Raw genomic sequence first — 22,822 nt, forward strand, 5'->3', positions numbered from 1 at the left:
GGGCGGCCAGGTACCCAAAGCGCCAGGTCTCTCACGGTCTCTCCGCGGGAGCTAGAGGGGCGGAGCTCGGGGGGAGGCAGTGGCCACGGGGCAGAGGGCCCGGGAGGAGCGAGCTCTGGGTCCTGTGCCAGTGGTGACGGCAGTGGCACCCTGGGTGTCAGTCCAAGAGCTGGAGAGGGGCTCTCAGTTCTCCCCGCGGGAGGTGATCCCGCTGGGTGACAGCCACCTCCGTGCCTGGGACAAGGACGGCAGAGCGCCCAGAGCACCCAGAGCCCTGCGCCGGGAAGACGCAGGGCAAGACCTGCCAGCCCCAGGGCCAGGCACGCCCAGGAAGGAGACCCCAGCTGTCCTGTCACCACGCCCTCTGGCGTGGGGACAAGGTGGGGCCGGCCTCCGTCTGCCCTGCACCCAGAGGCCCTATGCCCCCCTCTGGCCACGTGCCCGGCAAGGCCTCGGCCGTCTCAGGACAGAGGCGACTGTTGGACTGAGCTGGCCCAGGAGGGCTGCTGTGGGGAGCTGGCTGTCCCTCCTCCTGGTCTCCTCCTGGTGCAGCCTCCGCGTTTCTGTGCCCGCCTGTGGCCTCAGCACTGGTGTCTGATGTGGCCTGGTCACGTGTCAGGCTTCGGGCCAGCACGTGGGGGACACTGGCTACCCTCACGCCCAGGCCCCACTCCCGGGCAAATCAGCGCTGAGTGCAGAGGGCACACGCTAGGGGCCAGGCAGAGTGGGACCTGAACCTCGTCCTGTGACACTCCAGGGTCGGCCCGAGAGCACCGTGCTGGATGAGCAGGCAGTAGTGACCACAGCCCCGATTGTAAGTCCAGTTATCATGGGTATGCCTGGCAGGGACACTCCTGCCACCGGCCCTCCTGGTGCCAAGCGTGGGCAGCAGTGGGTCCGTGGGTCCTGGTCCTGGGGGTGCCACGTGGGACACAGCACCCGCCTGCAGCAGCACTGGGTGCGGTGCCCTCCCCCCAGGTCCACCACTACGGCCCCTCGAGGCCGGGATAACATGCTCCATTTCAGAGACCCACACACTGAGGTCCCTGGGGCAGTGGGCCCGTTCCCAAATGGAGGACACCTGGCCCCCGACTTTGAATGTCAAGACCAGCCTGGGCCAGGGGGCCGCTTCCCACCACTGGGCCACGCTGCCAGGTGACCAGAGACCACACTCCCCCGGAACCTGGGCCTGAAGGCCAGCACAGTGTGGAAGAGGTGGCCAGAGGGAATCCAGGCCAGGGCAGGAGCCGCTGGGCAGGAGCTACGTCCCTCTTTCCTTCAACGTCTGTGTGAGCGACACAACGTCAGCAGCACTCAGGGGCGTGGGCAGCATGTGGGGCTGGCCCTGGGTCTGCACTGGACCCAAGTGGGGTGTGGGGCAGGACTTGCCTGCTGCCTGGTCTCTGCAGGAGTGTCCTGAGCTGGTCCCAGCAGTCCCTAGGGTGGGCTCCGAGTCGCCCCAACGGCTCTCACTGCCCAGCCCCCTCACAGGGGCCCCGTGTCCGCCAGGAGGCTGCTCGGACGGAGCAAGGCTGCGGTGTCCGCATGGTTACGTGAGGCTCCACAGCAGTCCTCAAGGCAGAGTGGGGGCTGGGCGGGGTGGAGTGACCGCTTCCTGGGGCCAAGGGGAGGCATCTGGAGGGGCCTGTGGCAGGACTGGCTGGACAAGAAGAGACACCAGGGAGCGGGCGCTGTCTCTGTCCAGCCACCCCGTGAGGGCCCCGAGGGCGGGCGGCAGTTGGAAAGCCAGTACGTGGCCTTTACCAGAGCCAGACCCCCGCACCTCGCTCCTGCGTCCTCGCCCCCAGGCCCGTGAGCCACCAATGTCTGCCGTGGAAGCTGCCAGGTCTGTTTTAAAGCAGCAGCTGAGCTGGCTGCACGGACGCTGGGCACTGCACCCACTCTCCCCACACTGTGTCCCGAGTCCCCACCTCGAGGTCCTCGGCCCCCTGTGGTGCTGCCGGGAGGCAGGGCTCTGGGAGGGTGAGGTCCCGAGGGTGGACCTCATGCCCTGGTGAGCACCCTGACAGACAGCCGCCTGTCCCCTGGCCCCGTGAGGACATCTCTGCACCAGGAGACGGGCCTCACCGGCACAGCTGGGCCCTGCGTGATCTCGGACTTCCGGGCTCAGACTGCAGGGCCGAGGTGGCGCCCCCTGCATCTGTGTCCCAGCCAGGGACTTGTGCTCAGCGCAGACTCCGCCTTCAGGAGCTGGAGAGCAGAGCCGGGTGGCCCAGGAACGGCAGGGCAGCGCCCTCGTCCGGCACCAGCAGTGGACGCGGGTGCGGCCTCTGGCTTTGCTTTGCACGGGGTCCTGCACCCACCTCTGCATCCCCAGAGCCCCATCTGCTGGCCTTTTAATCCCAGCAGATGACCCCCCCCTAGCTCCAGGGAACAGCCCCCTCCCCCAACTGTCAAAGCCACCAGGACCTCGGGCGCAGAGGCTCCAGCTCCACTGTCACCTCGCTCACACTGTCACACTGAGCATCGAGCTCGGTCCCAGCAGCTGGGCTGGGAGCAAATAACCCGCTTTGTTCTGCACGAAGTGGACACGCGGCTGAAATCCACCATCACGCTATGATTTCAGAAAATTGATCCAAGCAGACAGCTAAATGGGGCTCGGAGCTGCCTAACGTGACAACCCACCTGAGGCTCTGAAATGTCACCCGCACCAGCAGGAGCCACCACGGAGCCTCCAGGACCGGCGGGCAGCTGGGAAAGCCCAGCTCCCCAGGAGCACAGGGCTGTTCTGGGGGGGCTGCTGCACAGGGAGCCCACTCCCCGTGGGCGGCCACGGCCAGGGGCCCCGCGTCCAGGCGGGACAGGTCTGGGGCTCTCCCCGTCTGTGCGTGCCGTAGTGAGGCCAGCCGAGGGCACGAGGAGGGCACCGAGCCAGGAGAGGAAAGCCGATCCGCCGAGGCCAGGAGAGGGTGGCTGAATGAGGATCCACGCCCCTGCGCCCTGCTAATTGCACTTGGCAGCCGGGCAGCGGGCCAGGGCCAGCTTGTCTTCTCACTGCGGGTGGGTGAGTGGGCAGGGCGCAGCTCCCCATCTCCCGGGCTCACCAGGCTCTGCTCTGCCCTGCGGCTTCGCCCGGAAGGAGTGAGCTCCCCACTGCAGAGCGCGGGTGGCCTCTGCAGAGTGGCAGGTGCCCACTGAGCTCGCACTGGATTCCCCACTCCAGACGGGCTCACCTGGTCTCCCTGCCATGGGGGGGGGGCAGCTGGGGAGGCCAGGGTCGGCCAGGCTCAGGAGGACAGGCCCCCTGCCCACATTCCTCCCTGGAGCAGGGCTGGCCACTGTCTTTGAGGGAGAAAAGTAGTAGGTACCCAGCGCAGAGCAGCTGGGTGGACAGTGCAGCCCTGTCCATGGCGCTGTGGGTTAACAAACGCCATCTCATCCCTGTGGGCCCCGGCTGACCAGGCAGCCTTACTGCCTGGACCATCCAGGCCAAGATCTGACATCTGCACCCCCAAGAGGACACCTAATGGGGGCTCGGAGAACATCGGGATGGAGAGGTGTGACCAGGGCACTCACTTGGACCTTGGATATTAATGGGCCAGGCTGTGGATCTGTGATTAACCGGTTAGCTGTGTGACCTTGGGCAAGTCACTTGACCTTTCTGTGCCTCAGCATCCTCATCAGAGATCACAGACCTCCCTACGGCTGCTGCGGGGTCCCTGAGACAGCTCGTGCAGAGAGCACAGGCAGGACCTGGTGTGGCCGGTCCCCACGGCAGGCCATCGGGGAGAAGCTATTTCAGACAAAACTCTGAGGTTGGTCAGGAGTAAGGGAGAGTCGTGTGACACACCCTGTTGGCCAAGTTGGCTGGTGACGTGGGAGGGCCAAGGGCTAGCGGTCAGGCCCCGGGCTCAGGCCCCGTGAGGCTGGGGTTCGGGTCTTCCTCTGCTGCTCGGCCTGGTGTAGGGTCACAAAGGCTCATGGGCTAAGAGGGGCCACGGAGCCACCTGCCTGTCCGGTCACTGGGGAGGGGTCTCCGCCCACCACAGGCTCCGTGGGCACCTGCCACTGGAGGGCTCGCCACCCCCCCAGCTCTTCTCTGAGGAGATGAAGACGAGGGAGAGGGGGAGGGGAGCGCGTGTCGGGGGCCAGGGCAGTGGGCAGGCTCTCAACAGCGGGCACCCCACAGGGCTGCTCAGCAGCAGGTCCCGGGGCCCCGGTGCAGACTGGGCAGAGCAGGACGGTGCCTGGATCTGCAGCCTGTTGTCGGGTTGAACTCGGGGCCTCAGAAGGCTCTGCCTGAGCCGCAGCCCAGCCCCTGCTGGCCGGCTTCTCTGGGGCCTCCAAGATGTGGCAGACGGACACGGCACATGGGGGAGTCTGTTCCCACTGCCACAAGGCTGGCAGGGGACAGAGCCAGTCGTGGGCCCCCTGCCCGCCCGACCCTACCAGCCACGCTCCAGTCACGCGGGTGAGTCAGAGACGGAGGCTGCCCAAAGCACTGGGCGGTGGCCACACAGGCCGAGCCCACCGTGGCCCACTTCCAGCCTGGGCAGGGGGATCGGGAGGCTGGTGTCCAGCCAGGAGGGGTCCTGCCTGGGCGGGGCCTGGAGGAGGGAGGAAAGGCAGGGCTGACCACTGCTGAGGTCCCCAGGAGGGGCGGGGGTCTGCAGCGAGGAGCAGCGGGTGAGAGGACGTCAGAGATGATTGCCCAGGGCCCAGGAGGCAGGAAGGGGGCGCAGGGGGTGGGCAGGGGGTGGGCTCCTGTCCCTGCCCACAGCCTCACTGTCCTCAGCTGTGAGGGGGGTGAGGCATTGCCTGGGGGATGCGGAGGATGGGGTGCTGTGGCCCACACACCTCGGCTCAGTGGCCCAGGGCCACCGAGACGCCCACCTCGGCTGGAATGCTGCCCAGCACGGGCAGCTCAGCACCCGGGCCACCCCGCCCGGCCCCCCGCCCGGCCCCCCGCCCGAGGCCCGTGAGGTGGCCTCTTGGGCTGAGCTTCTCCGAGTCCTTTTTTGCCCACTGAGGGGGATGACCGCTGACCCCAAGGCTGGGCTCACCCTGCCCCCGTCTGTCTCCTGCTGTGACCGGGGACCCCGTGTGGCGGGCTGCAGCCAGGGCTGACGTCCCCTGGTCTGAGGCCACAGGACCCGAGGGGCCCACTGGAACCTCCTCTCGTGCCCAGGGGCCTGGCCCACCACGAGGGCCAGCTGCAGCTGAAGTCTCAGACCTCAGAGGAGGGTCCCCATGGTCCCCAATCAGGAGGTCAAGGTGGTCAAGGACTGGTGTCCGCCTAGGTCAGGGCTGGACAGGGGAGTCGAGGGCCCACACTTGGAGAGTCACGGCCCTGGTTCCCAGGGTTGGCAGAAGAGCCCTGCAGGTGGCACTGGTTCAGGGCTTGCCCGGGCACTTGCCCGCTGACCCTCTTCTGGCCCAAGGCGCTTGTCTAGTTGGGAACCCAGCGGCGGCCTGTAGGACCCAGTTTGAGAACCAAGGGGTGACGATGGGTTTTCAGACACTGAGGCCAGACTCTCTGCTCCTATAAAGGGCTGGTCCTGGGCCTCTGTCACCAGGGGACCCCCAGGCCGGGGGGCTCGGGGTGCTGCTGAGCCCAGCACAGGGGGACCTCACTCTCCCAGGTCCCTCTCCAAACACAGCTTAACCCATCTGCCCTCTTCAGGGGCAGGCGCTGCCTGCGTCCACTCGGGGCTGACCAGGCAGGGACCCTGAGGAGAAGGCCGTGGTCAGTGCACACACAGGGTGTGGCAGCCCCTGTGCGGCCTGCAGTTCTTCCTGCGGCGGCGGGGAAGGTGCAGGGGTGACCTGCTGGGACTTAAAAGAGGTGACCTCTCAGTGACCAGGAAGCACCAGCGCGGGCCCCTGGAGCCCGCCCCGCCCCAAGGCTGTCACAGTCCCTCTTCCGGCACAAGGAGCTGGGAACACAGTCACAGCCCAAGGTTCCTCCTTCACCCTCCTTCCCTTCCTCCCCAGGCCACCAGGGTGGCCAGCGCTGGCCAGGAGAAGGAGAGGACACCCGGGCACCTGGGGCTCTCTGCAGGCCTGGGAGGCCCAGACCCACATGCCTGGCGGCCACCTGACAGTGACTGTCGAGTCCGTGAAAGTGGACGAGTCTGCAGGCTCACTGGGACAGGGCCGTCACCAGGGGCCACCGACAGGGCAGGGTCAGGGAGGGCACAGAGTCTGGCTCTGCCAGGGCCCTAGTGGGGCACAGTCGGGGCCTCTGGGGCCAGGGAGAGGGTGGACTGAGGGCGGCACCCGGCCACCTGGCTGACCAGGAAAGGAGGCCCTGAGGGCTCTGGTGGCCTGGGCAGCCATCACCAGGAGGGTCACCCTATGTGCCACTAGAGGGTGCTGGCCAGCAGCCACACAGCCCCAGGGGCCCCAAGGGACAGCGAGCTGGCTGGTGGCCCAGCTGGAGGGGGCTCTGATGGGACACCGCAGCCCGGTTAGCTCCCCTCTAACGGCTCATCGGTCCTTTGGTCACTGGCGGACACACCTCTGTCCTCCACGTGGCCCCTCTGCCACAAACGCTGCCCGGCCACATCCTCAGAACTAGGTCCCTCAGGGCCTCCTTTCCTGGTCAGCCAGGTGGCCGGGTGCCGCCCTCAGTCCACCCAGGCCTCCAGCTCTCCTGGGACGTTCTCCTGAGTCCCCTCCCTGGGGGGGACTGCCCTCTGTGCCCGGCCCCAGCTCCTATGGACGTGAGCCCCTGGAGATGACGGGCCTGGTGTCCAGTGTGGGGGTCACAGCCTGCCGCTGCACACGTCCCAGACACCCAGCTGGCCAGGCCGTGGTCAGCCCAGTCTGCAGAGAAGGGAACGGACGGCACTCTGCTGACCAAGGACACGGGCAGGGCCCACCCCCTGCGCCCAGGAAGCAGCTGGGCGGGGATCGGACTCCTGGAGGAGGAACCCGTCTGGCTCTGGTGGCCGTGCAGGCCAGTGGGCAGGGCGCAGGACGGCTGCTTGGGAGCGGGGACCCCGGGCCCCTCCCGCCCTCTCTCGGGGCCTCAGCTTCTCTTCCTTAAAATGGGCACAGGACACCTGCAGGGAGACCAGGAGGCTCCAAGGGGAGCCCACGCCCCAGCCAGCCCAGGTCCGCCTCCCCCACGAGGGGCAGCTGTGGTCCTCAGAAGGGCCACTCCCAGCCTGGCCAGCCTGGTGCCCTCCTGGGCCTTCCAGGGCCCCAACGGGTCAGAACCGCCCCTCTGCACCCCGGCAGCGCCGACCTGGTGCCCTCCTGGGAAACCCCACCTGCGGAGGCTCCGAGACGGAGAACCCAGGAGCAGGGACCCCGGGTGCGTGGGTGGCCGCCCTGCAGGCTCCACTTACCCCAGAGGGCCATGAAGACGGAGAAGAAGACGGTGGCCGGGTTGTCAAAGAGGTGGCTGGCGCGGGCCGTGGCGCAGGCCGAGCTCATCTTCCAGTAGCTGCAGGTCTTGTCACAGAGCGGGCACATGGTGATGTTGTGTCTCTGGTCACACATCTCCATGCTGCAAGAGAGGGGCCGCTTGGACGAGGCCCCTCCTGGGGGCCCCTGCTCCTGGACCACAGGGGCACTGTGAGGAGCAACAGCTGGTGGCAGCTGTCCCCTGTCCCTCCCTGCCACCCAGGGCCAGCCCAACCTGGAGTCGGCAGGGCCCCTGCCGTTCCCGTCTTAGAATCCCTAGGAATTCTGAACCAGGGTGTCACATTTCATTTTGCAAGGGGTCTTGAACTGCAGCTGGCCCCATGAGGCCCCCCTCAGACTGGCTTGGGGCAGGACGGTCCCCTGGGTGGCCCTCGGGCAGCAGCCTGCACGCCAGCCACCTCCGCACCTCCAGAAGTCTTGGGTCTTGGCGAGCCTCTCCCTGTGGCCGGGCAGTGCCAGGGCAAGTCGGTTGGGAATGGAGCCCAGGCCAGGCCTTGGAACTGAAGGAGGACCAGGGTAGCTGGGCACAGTGGCCACCCCTGGAATTCCAGCCACTCGGGAGGCTGAGGCGGGAGGATCCCACGTTCGAGGCCAGCCTGGGCAATTTAGGGAGACCCTGTCTCAAAAAGCTAAAAGGGCTGGGGAGGGAGCTGGGGGGAGCACCCCACTCAGTCCCTGGGAAGCAGGCCGCCAAGTGCTTGCGGGGCCCCTGTCCCCAACACCAAGGGGGGTAGAGGAGGCACCCGGAATGCTCCCCAGGAGGCTGGGTTACAAGGAACACGTCCCCAAGGGGCTCCACCTGGGATGGTGGCCCTGGTGGGTGAGGCCTCTGATCTGCTGTGCAGACAGGCTCGAGGGGCGGCGAGACCACCAGCCAGGCTCTCCCCCTCCACTGACTCCGAGAGGCCACCCGCTGGTAGCAAGAGCCTCAGCACTGGCCTGCGTGGAGTGTCCACCTGGCTGGGATCAGCACTGGGGATTACAGAATCGATCCCACCTTCACAGATGGGAAAGGAGCCCAGAGAGGGGAATAAGTTCCTCAGAGCCACACAGCACAGTGGACTTGGACCTTGGTCTTTGAGTCTTCAAAGTCTTCTCAGGGGCCATGGGGGTGGGGCTCCGCCGAGGTGGGGCGCTAGGCTGGGTCCTTGCTCTGCCGTCCTGCCTTCTGGGACCCTGGCCAAGCCCTCTAGCTTCAGATCTGTTTTCTTTATGAACACCAGGAGGGGCAAGAATAAGGCCCTTCCGGCTGTGGCCTCCCCGACCCCTCCTCCCCGTGAACCTGGCCCAGACCCTCATCTACGAACAGACCCCCGGCTGGAGCCCTCGTCCCCAGAGGTCGGAGGGAACCTGGGGCTGAGCTGAGGTCTTGGCTTGGTTTCCTCTCGTTAGGTTCCTGGAGACACAGAACCTGGGCACAGACGCACACCTGGCCCACCGCGGCCACCAGCTCTGGGGACCTTTCCCGTGCCAGTCAGGGGACATCTGGCTCACTTCCTTCAGCTACAGTCACTGGACCTCCATCCCATGCTGCACCCAGGCCCGACGGGCAGGGAGGTGGGAGGGGCAGGAGAGGGCGTGGCAGCTGCCCGGGGGCATCTGGGGAAGAGTGTGTGCCTGTGGGGACGTGGAGGCTGGGCGTGGGGACGTGGGGGCTGGGCGCGGGGACGTGGAGGCTGGGGTGCTGGGCCGACTGGCGCGCAGGCAGGGGGAGGAACTGTGCTCTGGAGCCGGACACTCTGGGATGGATCTCTGAGATCCGCCTGGCCCTGGGAAGGTCACTCTACCTCCTGTGTCCCAGGGTCCCCATATGTGACGTGGGTCTGATAATGTGTCACTGGATTGTCGGGAGGACCTCTGCATCGGGGCTGGCATGTGACTGCTGTGGTCACCGTGGCCACCCCTGGGAGCTGGGGTGATCCCGACAGAAGCCCAGGGACGGCCTCGTGGGGCACCTAGTGCCCTTACTGAGCTTCCCCTCATCCAGGGCCTCTTAGGGAGGCAGCGGGGACGCAGGGGGCAGCACATGCCCAGCTGTGCCTGACCTGAGCCCCTCGGGCAGGGAGGTGGGTGGCAGGCCGCCCGACCGTCTTCACTGACCCAGGGCCATAGTGGCCACTGGCTGGAGGGGTCAGGGAGGGCTGACCTTGCCCAGCCTGGTCTCCTCCCTGCCAGCCTCAGCTCCTGGCAAATGCCACCAGCCAGACACAGAGCCTGCTCCTGCTGGTTCTGAACCCAGCCGAGATAAGGACAAGGAGCTCAGAGGTCGGAGGTGGAGGTTGGAGGTCAGAGGTTGGAGGTGGAGGTTGGAGGTTGGAGGTCGGAGGTGGAGGTGGAGGGGGAGGTCGGAGGTTGGAGGTGGAGGTTGGAGGTTGGAGGTCAGAGGTTGGAGGTGTAGGTTGGAGGTTGGAGGTCGGAGGTGGAGGTGGAGGGGGAGGTCGGAGGTTGGAGTGGAGGTCGGAGGTTGGAGGTCAGAGGTCGGAGGTCGGAGGTGGGAGGTGGAGGGTGGAGGTTGGAGGTGGAGGTGGAGGTCGGAGGTGGAGAGTGGAGGTCGGAGGTGGAGAGTGGAGGTCGGAGGTGGAGGTGGAGGTCGGAGGTGGAGGTTGGAGGTCAGAGGTCGGAGGTGGGAGGTGGAGGTGGAAGGTGGAGGTCGGAGGTGGAGGTGGAGGTCGGAGGTCGGAGGTGGAGGTGGAGGTCGGAGGTGGAGGTGGAGGGTGGAGGTGGAGGGTGGAGGTCGGAGGTGGAGGTGGAGGTGGAGGTTGGAGGTGGAGGTTGGAGGTGGAGGTGGAGGGTGGAGGTTGGAGGTGGAGGTGGAGGGTGGAGGTTGGAGGTGGAGGTGGAGGGTGGAGGTGTTCCCAGGGAGGCTGGAGTCTGGGCTTCCCTGCAGGCAGCCTGGGGAGCCTGCGGGGCCTCCCCTTCCGGGCACAGCACCAGGAGAGGCTGGGTGGGGACTTCTGGCCCCGCTTGCCAACCCCCCTGAGTCACCGCGTTTCTGACCACGTGATGGCGGCCGAGCTGGCACAGCCAGGGGATCTTGGACCCTTTCCTGGGCAGTCCACGCCCGAGCTGGCAGTCTCCGCCCGCAGGAAGGAAGGAGCCGGAGACTCACCTGGCCTGCTCCAGGGCGCCCGCGGACACTCTCTCCCTGCCCTGTCCTTGCTGCCCGAGGCCAGCCCCAGCATCCCCCGGGGCTGGGCTTCAGAGATGGTCACCATGGCCAAACGGGTGCAGGGGCCTCACACCGTCCTCAAAAAGAAAGGTCAAGCGCCCCCTGCCCAGGGTCAGGACAGCACCGAGGGCCTGGGCCGAGCGCCCGCGAGCTCCGCCGGGCGGGTGGAATAGTTCAGGTGTCGTTCATGGATCAAAACCTCCTGAAGCACAGCCGGTGGGCTGTGGCCTCTCTGGGCTTCCGAGAGCCAGCCTGTTCATGGGCTGGACGACTCGGTGGCTCTCCAGCCCACGGCTGTGTCAGAGGAACCTGGCAGAGTCACCAGGAAGCCACCAGCTGGCATCAGGACTGGCTGAGACACAGGGTCCTGCGAGGCCAGCGAGTCGGGCCCCATGAGGACCTGGGTCCCCGCGAGGGCTGCACACAGAGGCCTGAGAACAGAGGGCCCGGGCCTGGCGCCCTGACAGCGGGGGCCTGGGCGCACCACTGCCGGGCACAGGGGTGGCTGTGGCCAGTCCAGCGACACAGGGGAGGCGGAGGTGCCGGGAGAACGGCCCCCCAGCCAGGCTGGTGTCTCTGGGGTCCTGGCCGCCTTCCCAGGGCTCCCCAGGCCTGGCACAGTCCTCGGTGCCCAGGGAGGCACGGGGGTCCACCCAGAGACCTGCGTGGGCTGAACTCGGCTGTGGCTGGGCCCTGGGGGTGACAGCGCAGGCACCGCTCAGAGGCGGCCGTGGGGTCAGGGTGCTCTCCGGGCGGCACCAAGGCCGGAATCCCTTCCTGACCCCAAATGACAAGTCCTTCCAAACACGAGAGCGGGCCTGGCGTTGACCTCACGCCCCGACTCAGCGAGGGTGCCCAGGAAGGTGCCCACACACGGACGCAGCTCTGAGTCTGTAGATGGCGGCCGCCCAGGCGCCCTTGAGGTCCCCGGGGGCTGAGCGCGGGAGGCTGTGAGGCCAGCCTCCCACTGGACCCTGCTCCTGGGCGGGGCTGTGCCCACCTGGGGATGTTCTCGTCCATGGTGGCGCAGCCGTAGAGGAACACGATGACGCCCACGACGGAGGCCGGGATGAGCATCTGGGTGTAGGCGCCCAGCCAGGCGAAGTACAGGCCGATCTTCTCCCCGAAGTACTTCCTGCCCAGAGCAGACAGACAGAGGCCGCAGCTCCTCCTCCGCCCACCGCCCGGAAAGAAGGCGCGTCCCTCCCCAGAGGGAAAGCTCTCCCGGGCCACTTCTCGTCCCGCAGGCAGCATGGGGCTCAAAAAACCTCCCCAGGTGTGTGTGGGGGGCCGCTCTCGGTGGGTATCACCCGCCTCTTTTGGGCCCTGGGAAGGGGCACTGTGCTTGTGCAGGCCACACTGGTGGGCACACGGTGTTCCCCGAGCCTTGAGCCCTGGAGTGGACGTGGGCCTGGAGGGGAGAAGACCTGCCACACCCATCGCCCGGGGGCTCCTGGTGGCTGAGTCAGTCTCCACCGGCCACACTCTGTCACGTCCCCACAGGACACGCTGCCTGAGCCGACGGGTCCCTTCCTGCCTTGCAGGGACAGAGGTCCTTGGGCGCGGCCAGGGGGGCAGCAGAGACTGGATGTGACACAGGACGTCCATCCTCCAGCGAGTAAAGAAGCTGCTGCCCCAGCGCTGGCTGGTCACACGCCGAGCCTCCCACGCAGCTTCGAGTCCCAACAGGTTCCCAGGTGACTGAATATTCACCTCGGGGACTTCCCCCCACGACATCCAGCCAGCCACCGCTTCCCACAGCCAGGGCCAGGCCCGCGGAGCCCGCTTACCTGACCAGGTCGATGGGCTGGTACTTGTAGAAGACCCCATAGCTCGCCCACTCCTCGTACAGGAGCTGCAGGAAGAGGGGGGCAGGTGAAGCTGGCACCCCAAGGCTGCCTCCCACCGAGTGCTCGGAGCTGCTGGCCTTGGCCCCCGTCACGTCACCTCACCGTCAGCACTCGCTGAGCACCGGCCGACCCTGGCAGGCTTTGGCATCCCCCACCTGGCCGCCCGACGTGGAACTGACCCACGGTGCCGGCACCACGCGGCCTCTCCGCGTGGGCTCACCCGTCACGCACCAGACCTTCTCTATAGAAGTCACAAACCCGCCAGGGTTTCCAGCAGAGAAATGTCAATGGCAAATTAAAAAAAGAAAAAGAAAAAAGAAAAAAATCCTCACGGGTGCAAAAATAGCTCAGGTCTGTCTCCAGAGATGGGCCCTCGATTAACAGAGTGAATTGCAATAAACGAGACGGGCACGCCCTGCCTCCCCCAGGCTCAGGCAGGGACGGTAATGAGCCTGGTGGATGGGAAGCCTCTCGTGCCCAGGGAGGAGGCCCCAGGACGCGCTGGGAAGGCTGGCCAAGGCCGACTCCCACGGTGTGGGCAGCCCTCGCCCACCTTCACCCCCGCCCGCGCCAGGCCGCACCCTCCAGCTGCAGGGAGCAGAGCGGCTGCCTCTCTCCTCGCTCAGGCCTGTTCCCTAGGCCAAGCCACCTCCCAAACAGAGTCCCAGGTCACAGTGCTGGCCAAGGGACACTCTGAGCCTCAGTGACTTCCCACAGTCCCTGGAGGGCAGGGGCGGGGGCGGGAGGTGGTCCGTAACTAGTGTGTCGGGCTCCCTGTTGGGCTGAGGTCCCACTGCGCCCACCTGACAATCGGGGAGGAGACCTCTGTGCCCTGCACCCATCGGCCCGGGCCCAACCGGCCCAGGAAGGCCAGGTTCTGTAACCCCCAAAGGGCCCACCGGCCGCCACACAGTGCTCAGAGCTGCAGGCCTCACCGGTGGCCCCGAGGCCAGAGGCCTGGCACTGTGCCCAGTGTCACCCAGCTGGCAGGAGGGGGTCAGGTGGCTGTGAGGCCTCTGGACCCCACAGCCGTCTTGAGCAGGGCCGGGGGGTAGGTGAGGGCTGGATTCACCCTCAGAGATGGGCGATCCGACCCACCAGAAGGGAAGGAGGTCCAGGTGTCTCAGGGGCCACCACGGGCAGCAAGAGGCCTCCAGGTCTGTGAAAGGTGTGTGGGGACAGTCCCAGGAACCCTCAGAGTCCTCCCACCGTGGGCCGGGACCACCTCTGCCTGCAGCGGGGAGGAGGGCAGGGCTGGGGCTCTGTGCTGCTCCTACTCTCACCCTCTTCCTGACGTTTGTGTAAAAGCTGGAGTGGAGGGGGCAGTCCTGCCCGATTCTGCCCTGGAGACGTGAGACCACCGTCCCTCTACTAGGGACCTCAGATTCACCTGTGGACGCAGAACCTCTGGAGACTGTACTTGAGGCTGAGGCTCCCCGAAGCCATCGGGGTTAAGTGAGGTCATGAGTCCCTGCTGCTGGGACTAGTGCCCTTACCATGAGGGACCGTGCTACCAGGAGGAGGTGCCACCAGAGGGGCTGGCTGCAAGCCAGGAAGAGAGAGTCCCCACAGGGAGCCGGCCGAGGGGCAGCACCCTGGCCTTCGGCCTCTGGCCTCCAGAACTGAGGCAGTGAGTGTTGGCCAGCTGCCCAGTTGGTGGCTGCGGCTGTGGCATCTCAAGCTGAGAAGTCCTGCCCACTGACCCAGAGGCCCAGAGCTGACGGTCAAGATTCCTCCAAGCACGTCTTGGAGAATGAAATGTGGCCCTCGGGTTGGGGGTCCGGCCTGGGGAGCTGTCCTCCGGGGGATTTCTCCCTCTGGGGCTCTGCAGCTCTGAGAAGGCTCCGTCCAGTCAGTGCGCACGGCTCTGAGAGGCAGGGACGGGAGCCCTGGGCAGAGCCAGGGTGGTCTTGGGTTCCACAGAGCCCTGCCGTGCACCCCCCGTGGCTATCGGGAAGCATTGGGACACGCAGGCGTCCCTACCCTGCCCAGCGGTCTGCGGGGAGTCGGAGCCGGCTCTGATGTGGGTGTGAGCTCCACTGGGCCTGGGCAGCGGGAGGGCCCCTGTGCTGTACAGAGGATGAGGGTGCGGTACCCCCTCCCAGGTCACTGCAGGAACCGAGGGGCTCAGCACAGAGGCCTGAGGTGCACAAGTGGCCCCTGTGAGGCACCCTGAGTCGGGCCGTGCAGATGACAAGGGGCGTCCCCGTGCAGATGACAAGGGGCGTCCCCGTGCAGATGACAAGGGGCGTCCCTGTGCAGATGACAAGGGGCGTCCCTGTGCAAGCTGGGACGTGAGCAGGCCCCACTGGAGCCGGGCTGGGCCTCTGGGGAGGGAGAGTGGCCTGCTCTACAGCACCGTCCCCTGCAGCCAGGTCACGAGAGGGGGAAGGAGAGAGAGGGAGCCAGAGAGACGGACGACAGAGATGGGGGTGTGGGAAGGAAGAGGGAGGGAGAAGGAGAGTCGGGGCAGAGGCACAGGCACAGAGACCCGGGGCAGGCACAAGCTCAGGAAGAGAAGCACCTGAGACAGCGGGGAGGGCGGGCCGTGGGGCCCACACGGCGCACAGCAGCTCACCGCCACGCTCAGATGGCGGAAGGAGCCCCCACCAGCTTCCCACGAGGCCACTAGCCTCCGTGGCCTCTCTTCCTGCCAAGAAGAGAAGTCCTGCCCATCTCCCTGGACTGTCACGGCCAAGGAACCACACGGGGATTGCCCTGTCACCACTGGAAGAAGGGCAAGGAGGCTGCACCGTCGTCACCAACAGCACGGGGAGAAGCTGGCCATGCAGGCTGAGGACCAGGGCCCTGGGCCCCGGCTCCTCCGTCCAGTGGCCAGGACCTTCTAGCTGTGGGCCTGAAGGGGTCCTGGCTCCACCCTTGGGCCTCTCTCTGGCCAGGGCCTCCCTCCTGCGTCCAGAGCTGGCCCTGCACAGCACTGACACCGGCCTGAATTGCTGTGTGTCAATGGCCCTTGCTGGTCCCCTCAAAGGGGGGCCAGGTTTAAGTGATCCTCCTCATCCTCAGCGAAACAGGGCCGGGCCACTGGCAGGTTCCCAGAGAGCAGCTGATGACGGGCGGGACGACAGGCCGAGCCGGGGTGGAGTGGACCTCATCCATCCGCCCAGTAAGCCTTCCTAGAGGTGTCAGCTGTCCTCTGCTCCATGGGGCTCCTGCTGGCCTGGCCTTCCGAGTGCTGGCCAGAGGACACCCTTCTGCACACACACAGCCTTGGGTGTTCCCTGTGCAACCAGGTCAGTCACACAACAGGAACTCGCGGGAGGCCCGCAGGAAGGTGCACGGCCTGAGGGCCCCACCGTCCACGGCCGGGACCAGGCCCAAGGCTATGACCACCTCGGTGGGGACTTTGCTGAAACATGGCTGCCCCACCCCAGCTTTCCTTCTGTCCTGCAAGATACCTGGGCCCAGGGCAGTGTGAGTGGAGAAGCTCCAGAGTCTTCAGAGAAAAGGCAAAAGACTCAGAACCAAGCCACTTAAAACGGAACCCACAGAGCGTGAGAAGTTCTCCAGGACTCTGAGCTGGGACTCCTATGTCCCCCTCCTTCCCTCCCTCTCACCACCACTACCTGTCTATCGCTCACCCACCCATCCCTCCTCCCCCTCCTATCCATCCATCCAGGTACCCATCACCTACCCTCCATCCACTCATCCACCTCCATCCATCCATCCACCCACCCATCCATCCATCCATCCGCCCTCTATCCATCCACCCACCCATCCATCCGCCCTCTATCCATCCACTCATCCATCCATCCACCCTCCATCACCCACCCTCCATCACCTACCCTCCATCACCCACCCTCCATCCATCCACCCTCCATCACCCACCCTCCATCCATCCACCCTCCATCACCCACCCATCCATCCATCCATCCATCCACCCACCCACCCATCCATCTGCCCTCTATCCATCCACTCATCCATCCATCCACCCTCCATCACCCACCCTCCATCACCCACCCTCCATCACCCACCCTCCATCACCCGCCCTCCATCACCCGCCCTCCATCACCCACCCTCCATCACCCACCCTCCATCATCCACACTCTGATCACCCACCCTCCATCACCCGCCCTCCATCACCCGCCCTCCATTCATCCACCCTCCATCACCCACCCTCCATCACCCACCCTCCATCACCCACCCTCCATCACCCGCCCTCCATCACCCACCCTCCATCACCCGCCCTCCATCACCCACCCTCCATCACCCACCCTCCATCATCCACACTCTGATCACCCACCCTCCATCACCCGCCCTCCATCACCCGCCCTCCATCACCCGCCCTCCATCCATCCACCCTCCATCACCCACCCTCCATCACCCACCCTCCATCACCTACCCTCCATCACCCGCCCTCCATCACCCGCCCTCCATCCATCCACCCTCCATCACCCACCCATCCATACTCTGATCACCCCAGGGGCCAGGCCTTGCACCCTTTGCTGGGACCCAACGTTACTGGGGTGAGGGGACATTCTGGCAGAGGACATGTCTGTGGGGGGCAACCTGAGTGTTTCAGCTGGGCCTAGCACGTGATGGAGCCCAGAGCACTTCTGGAGCAGCGCCCTCCTGCGCTGGTCCTGGCACTGATGTGACCATCGGCCACGTGATCTTGAGATGAGACAGTGGCTGGGGCTTGGGGGTTGGTACAGGAACCTGCGGCCCCAAGGACGGCGTTTGGCCAGAAGAGGGTGGCAGGGTCCACAGAGGAAGCATTTTTGGATGGAGGAAGGGCTCAGCCAAGTGGCAGGGGTGCGAGGGAACTGGACTCAGGCCAGTGGGTCAGGGCAGGCCGGCCGAGGGGACGGCGCTCTCCAACGGGATTGGACAGGGGAGTTCTACAAGCCACAGGGTCCCAGACAAATGCCAGATGTTACACTAAAAATAACCAAATATGTCATTTTGTGCTGGATCAGATAGCGTCTTCGGGAGGCAAGCTGCCTCAAGTCCCCAAGCCTTAAACACACACGGGGCGGGGAGCTGAGAGGAGGGACATTCCGTCCACAGAGGTTCCCGGGCCCTGGGGTTTGGGACAAGGCCACCATTGTGAGGTTCTCAAGGAAGCCTCTCCGCCCACCACCCGCACAAGGATCAGAATGGGGGGGCAGCAGGGTTGTTTGGGGGAGGGGGAGAGGCTGAGGTGGGTGCCAGGTGAGAGGCTGTGCCAGCCTGGGCGTGGACGGGGCAGGGGCAAGGCTTCCTGGGGAGCCCGGGGCAAGGAGCGGATATCCCCTGCACAGAGAGGGCCTGGAGAGTGGACGGAGGCCCTGGACAGCCACCACAGAACAGAGGGTCCCTCAGTGGGCCCCAGAGAGGGCTCCGTGGACCACCGCTCAGCACCGTCTCCACTCAGAAGGGCTCCGGGAGGTCAGCCTGACACACCGGGGAAGGCCCGGCGGCTCTCGGTATGCCCCAGGGCCTGGCTCTGTGCAGCCGGCCACTTCACTGCCCACTTATTGGCCCAGGAGAGGCTGGAAGGAGGCCAAATGCCTCCACGGCCCGCCCAGGCCATGGCATCCCTCAGCAGGCAGTTCCCCAAGGCTGAGCCTTAACCCCGGCCAGGTGGGGTGACCGTCGGCAGGGGCAGGCTCGGAGGACACCCTTCCTCCCCCACCTCTCAGCCACCTGCCAAGGATGGAGGTTAAGATTCTCCAGAAAGTGGGAGGGGAGGAGGGGAGGCGCAGCTTCCTTGGCGGCCAGGCTGGCCGGCTCGCCAGGCACACTCGAGGGCCCCTGAGGCCCTGCGCGTCACTCGGTCCCCAACCTCCCTGGTCCCACACAGCCCGCCCGATGCCAGAGCCCGCGGCCCCGACAGCCGCTGTCCGCCACGCTCCGCCTCAACTCACTTTTCGGTCATTCGGCTGGACGTTGTCCCCTTCATAGTCCCCCTGTAAGAGAGAGGAGGGAGTCTCACCACGAGGCACAGGCTGAGGTCACACTTGCCAAATTTCGAAACAGAACTCCCGCGACCCTCGCTGACAGCCGCCGAGGGCGTCCTGGGCGGTGTCCCTCTGCGGGAAGGAGTGCAGCCGGCCAGCCTCCGGCACCGGGACCCCGTGAGTCTCCCCGAGGGCAGCACTAGTCCCGTGTCCCTGCCTTGGACCTGGCAGCACAAGAGAACGGGGGCTCTGGGGACAGAGGAAGGCATCAACAGGTGAATGTGTCCTGTCTGCTGGAAGACCCCCCTTCCTCTCCCACAACCCCAGGGGGACAAGTGACATGTGCCCCGTCACCTAGGCCAGGGAGCCCAGCACGTCCATTTCACAGAGGTAACCTGCCGTATCTGAGAGCCACCAGGGGTCACCTGGGACTCACATCCAGGCCTCCAATTCCGGGAAGAAAAGGTCTAGAAGTCAAGAGTGAGCCCCAAGGTCAGCAGCTGAGCCCCAAGGTCAGCGGCTGACACAGTAGCTAAGGGGAGCAAGAGGGAGGCCCTAGGCGGCCGGGGACGCGGCCAGCCTCCTGTCCCTCCCTGACCAGCCACTGTCGCGACCTCTGCCACCCCCGGCCAGGTGGGAAGACGACGTCATGTGCCCAGGCCAGCAGCCCAGCTCGGGGGTCCTTAAGTGAAACAGAGAGGGTGCGCCAGGCCCCCTGGCCCCGCCCCCCGCCCCCCTGGCCACTCCTCCCTGGGCGTTTCCCGGCCTCCGCTCCATGAATGAGCCGGCCCTGGGGTTCCAGGAGAGCCTCGCGTTCACCAGAGGCCCGTGCTGTGACCTCCAGGCAGGCAGCTGCCAACCCGGAAGGAAGCCAAAGCCACCAAGCAGCCAACGTAAATGTCAGCGTCCCTGGGTTCAGTGACACCCTCGGTTCCAGGAGACTTCCCCAGGGTCTCTGGGCCCCGTGACTGTCACTGGACGCCAGCCCTGCACCTGGCTGAACTGCCTGGGAACGGACCGGCCCCTGCGGGAGAGTCCACGGAGCGGGTGGATGAATGGGCCCACACAGGGAGCCCGGCAGAGCGGGTGAGGACACTGTGGGCAGGCCCAGAGGCAGCGAGCCAGCCCCCCTGTGGGACAACTTCCTGGGGAGGCAGAAGGATCTGGAAACCACAGGCCAGGCCCGAGCTGGCTGCCCTTCCTGCCGCAGTCTGAGCACCCCGTCCACGCTCTGCCTAAGGGCAGGCGGGGTCTGCGTGGCTCAGGGCAGGACGAGGGGGCCAGCACTGGAGCCGACGGGTGGGTGCCTCCTTGCTCCCTAAGGACACTGCGCCACGGTCCGGAGCTTCCTGGCTGTGGGCCCCTGGCAGGTTCCTGGGCGTGGCGAGCCTCAGTTTCCCTGTCTGCAGAGTGGGGTCAGACCCCACCAATGGTGCCCTGTGTCTGGTGTGATGTGACAGTGACTGCAAGCCGGGGCTCCTGGTCCCCGTGTGGGCTCGGAGGTGCTCTCTGAGGGCTGGCCTCTGTCAATCGGCCTGGTGGCCGAAGCCTTGTGCAGGTGGGATCCGTCCCCAGGTCAAACGCAGGACTGAAGACCAGGGAGATGGGCCACTTAGCCTCCAGCGAAGGAAGAGGGCATGGTACTTCCAGGGGACACAGTAGCAAAGGCTTTTGTCCCCATGTCACCCAGAGCAGCTGTGTGGCCTCGAGCAAACTGCTAGACCTCACTGAGTCTGTCCGCAACAGATTAGAGGAGATAAAGTCCCTACGACCCACAGTAGTTCTCAGAAATGCCGATCTCTCCCCTTTCCTTTTTAAAGACTTGGGGTTTACGCAAAGCAGGCAGGAGGCCTGAGCATTCGGCTCCCGTGTCCCGCTTCTGGCCAGGGCTGACCAGCTGAAAGGCCGAGGGGCCGGCCTGGCAGGGCTGCATCCCATGGGCCAGCTGGACCCTGCAGAGCATGGGGCTGACCAGCTGCACAGGACCCCCCCCCCCCCGCCCCCCGGGTCCGTGAGGTCTGAGCCCTGCCCTCAGAACCTCTGGAGAGCACCGGGCCTTCACCAAGGCAGCCTGACTCAGCCACTCCAAAGCCACAGCACGTTTACTGAGCACTTACTAAGTGCTATGTGCTGAGGCTTCCTGAGTCAGGAACCCAACAGAGTGGCCGGGCAATGGTGTCTTTGTGGGACAAGGGACATCAGAAGCTCAGGGGGAGGAAGAAATCAGCCGTGCCAGGAGAAAAGAAAAGGGAGGCGTGGTGTGGACCCTCCGTCTGCCGTGGAGGGGAGCAGGGAAAGGCATGGTGAGTAGGTGGAACAGCATGTGCATAAGGTGAGGAGCTGGGTCAGGGGCCCCAGGTCCTGGCCTACTGTGCAGAGCAGGGCCTGGGGGCGGGGGGGGGCATGGGCAGCAGGTCAGCCGAGTGTCTCTCCTGCCCTGACCCATCCGCTGGGCATGCTGTCCTGCACTATTCTGGCACCTGTGGGGGTCCCAGCTGGTGTCTCATCCTCAAAGCCCTCTGGTACCTGTCCCTGTTCTGGTGCCCACTGGGCCCTGGCCACCAGACCTCAAGGCTCCTGGACACCTCGGGGCTGACCTCACTCAAGGCCGATGAGAGTGAGCAGCCAGGACGGGGATCCGGCCTCCTGACTCCCAGGCCCATCCTCCTTCCTCCTGCTTCTGGGCTCTGGGCCTCACCCTGGGAACGTGCAGAGATGCTCTGCCTGGGGTTCCCACACTGCTCGGCCCGCGGTCTGATCCCAGCGCCCTGTTGAACTCCAGTCCCCGTCTCCATAGAGACCACAAGACGAGGACCATCTCTCTCCACCCCCAGCCACGGTCACGGGCTATATTTATCGGGGGATACCAGTGGGATTTGGAGATTCGGCCCAGGAAGCCGGCCATCTCCTCTGCAGAAATAGACACTGAGCTCTGGTCCCCGCAGGAGCCCTGGCGGGGGCCGGTGGGGACCGGAGCCAGGGAAGACCTTCTGCGGGCCTACTGGCCGCGAGGAGCAGGTACAGCCCGCGCAGCCTCGGCCACAGATGCCCTGCGGGGGGACGGTTCTGCCGGAGGAGATGCCGTGTGTGCCTGCTGGCTCCCAGGGGAACAGGGCAGGCCTGTGTGCGGCTGACATTTATGGAGGGAGCCAAGCAGGAAGCCGTGACCACAGGATAATTGGCGCTCCCCGGGGCGCGGCCCTCTGGGACTGGGGAGCGAATGACGCAGGGACCGACCGCGTGTCAAGGCTACTCACGTCGTGCAGCGGGTACGCGGCCGAGTACACGCCGTTGGCCAGCAGGCTGGTGATGCCTTAAAAACAGAGCAGAGCGGGGTCACGGGTCAGGCGGGCCCCCTCCCACGTCTGCGCAGCCAGAGGCCCCCGGGCCCACTCAGCCATGCGGAGCTTTCTCGAACCCAGTGCACCCGGCTGCGCAGCCCGGCCGCGTCCTGGGCTCTTCCCCAGGTGGCCGCGGTGGCCGGCTGCCCGTCCGCGCGGCCGTGGTCACGACATGCTCGATTGGCGGGACCAGGAAGGCAGAGGAAGCCCCACGAGGAAGCTCGTCCGGGAGGAGGAGGCGCCAGCAGCCCCCCACTCGGCTCAGGCACCCCCAGACCTGCCGCTCACCGCGCCCCTGGCGGATGGAGGGCAAGCCCGCAGACGGGAAAGGCGGCTGACGGCTAGAGAAGCTGAATCACGGCCCCGTGGAGCAATTGATGGTGTCGGAAACACACATACAATTTGGAGTCGGGCGGAGGCTGATTGGAAGGCGGGGGCTCCCCACTTACCGTGCTCCCCACACTTCCGCCTTTTACTTAGAAGGGCAGAGTCCTTCCTTCTTCCCTCTCCTTGCCCTGTTTGTACATCGGCCATTAGTGACACGGAAGGGCCTGGAGGCGCCCAGCGGCTCGGGGAGGTGCTGGGGGAGGGGTCTGCGGGGGACGTGGGCCGGGGGCCGGGGAGGGACAATGCTCGGGCCATGCCAGGCGCAAGGCCGACACACCACACCTGCGTGGGAAGAGGGGACGGGGGGCCGTGGTGGGGAGGCTCCTGGGGACCTGATTGGCTCCGACGCCAAGGACTGGCCCTGCCGAGGAGCCGCCATGAGGCCCTTGGCTGTCCCCGAGACCCCTGGCTGGCAGAGGCTCTCGAGGTGTATGTGTGTCCGAGTTTTCACGGTGGCCTGGGCGGCCACCCTCTATAACCCCAGGAGACACAGGTGGGAAAGGCACTTCCTGAAATCCCCTTAGAGATGGACTGTCCCCTGGGTCCGTGATCCAGAGTGCCAGTGGGCCTGAGGGACACTTAGGGACCAAACCAGAGGACAGGGAGCACATGGCTAGAGCCACAAACATGAGTGAAAAGGTCGCCTGCCATTAACCGCCCGGCCCGGGCGCTCCTCGTCCTTGCCCAGATGTCCTGTCGCGGGGAAGCCCCCTGACCCCGCTGCTGCGGCTCCCTGCCCGCAGCACTGCGCTCTGCTCACCTGCTTCCCCTGGGGTA

At 66.0% G+C, this 22,822-nt stretch overlaps 1 protein-coding gene across 1 annotated transcript in view; it reads right to left on the minus strand.

The window, feature by feature from the left end:
- Window positions 1–7,316: 7,316 nt before the first annotated feature.
- Window positions 7,317–22,822, minus strand: part of LOC144373567 (anoctamin-1-like) — a gene marked incomplete at its 3' end in the record, with an annotated part of 38,406 nt that continues 22,900 nt past the window's right edge. Inside the window, exons 7-12 of the mRNA XM_078036588.1 lie at window positions 22,108–22,173; window positions 21,575–21,630; window positions 18,285–18,326; window positions 12,355–12,419; window positions 11,565–11,699; window positions 7,317–7,477 (exon numbers count right to left, since the gene is read on the minus strand). Of these exons, the coding sequence (XP_077892714.1) occupies window positions 7,317–7,477; window positions 11,565–11,699; window positions 12,355–12,419; window positions 18,285–18,326; window positions 21,575–21,630; window positions 22,108–22,173 (525 nt within the window). The remainder of the gene's footprint in view (window positions 7,478–11,564; window positions 11,700–12,354; window positions 12,420–18,284; window positions 18,327–21,574; window positions 21,631–22,107; window positions 22,174–22,822) is intronic.

This window comes from Ictidomys tridecemlineatus, unplaced genomic scaffold (assembly GCF_052094955.1).
Source record: "Ictidomys tridecemlineatus isolate mIctTri1 unplaced genomic scaffold, mIctTri1.hap1 Scaffold_4331, whole genome shotgun sequence".
In the NCBI taxonomy this organism is placed as follows: Eukaryota; Metazoa; Chordata; class Mammalia; order Rodentia; family Sciuridae; genus Ictidomys; species Ictidomys tridecemlineatus.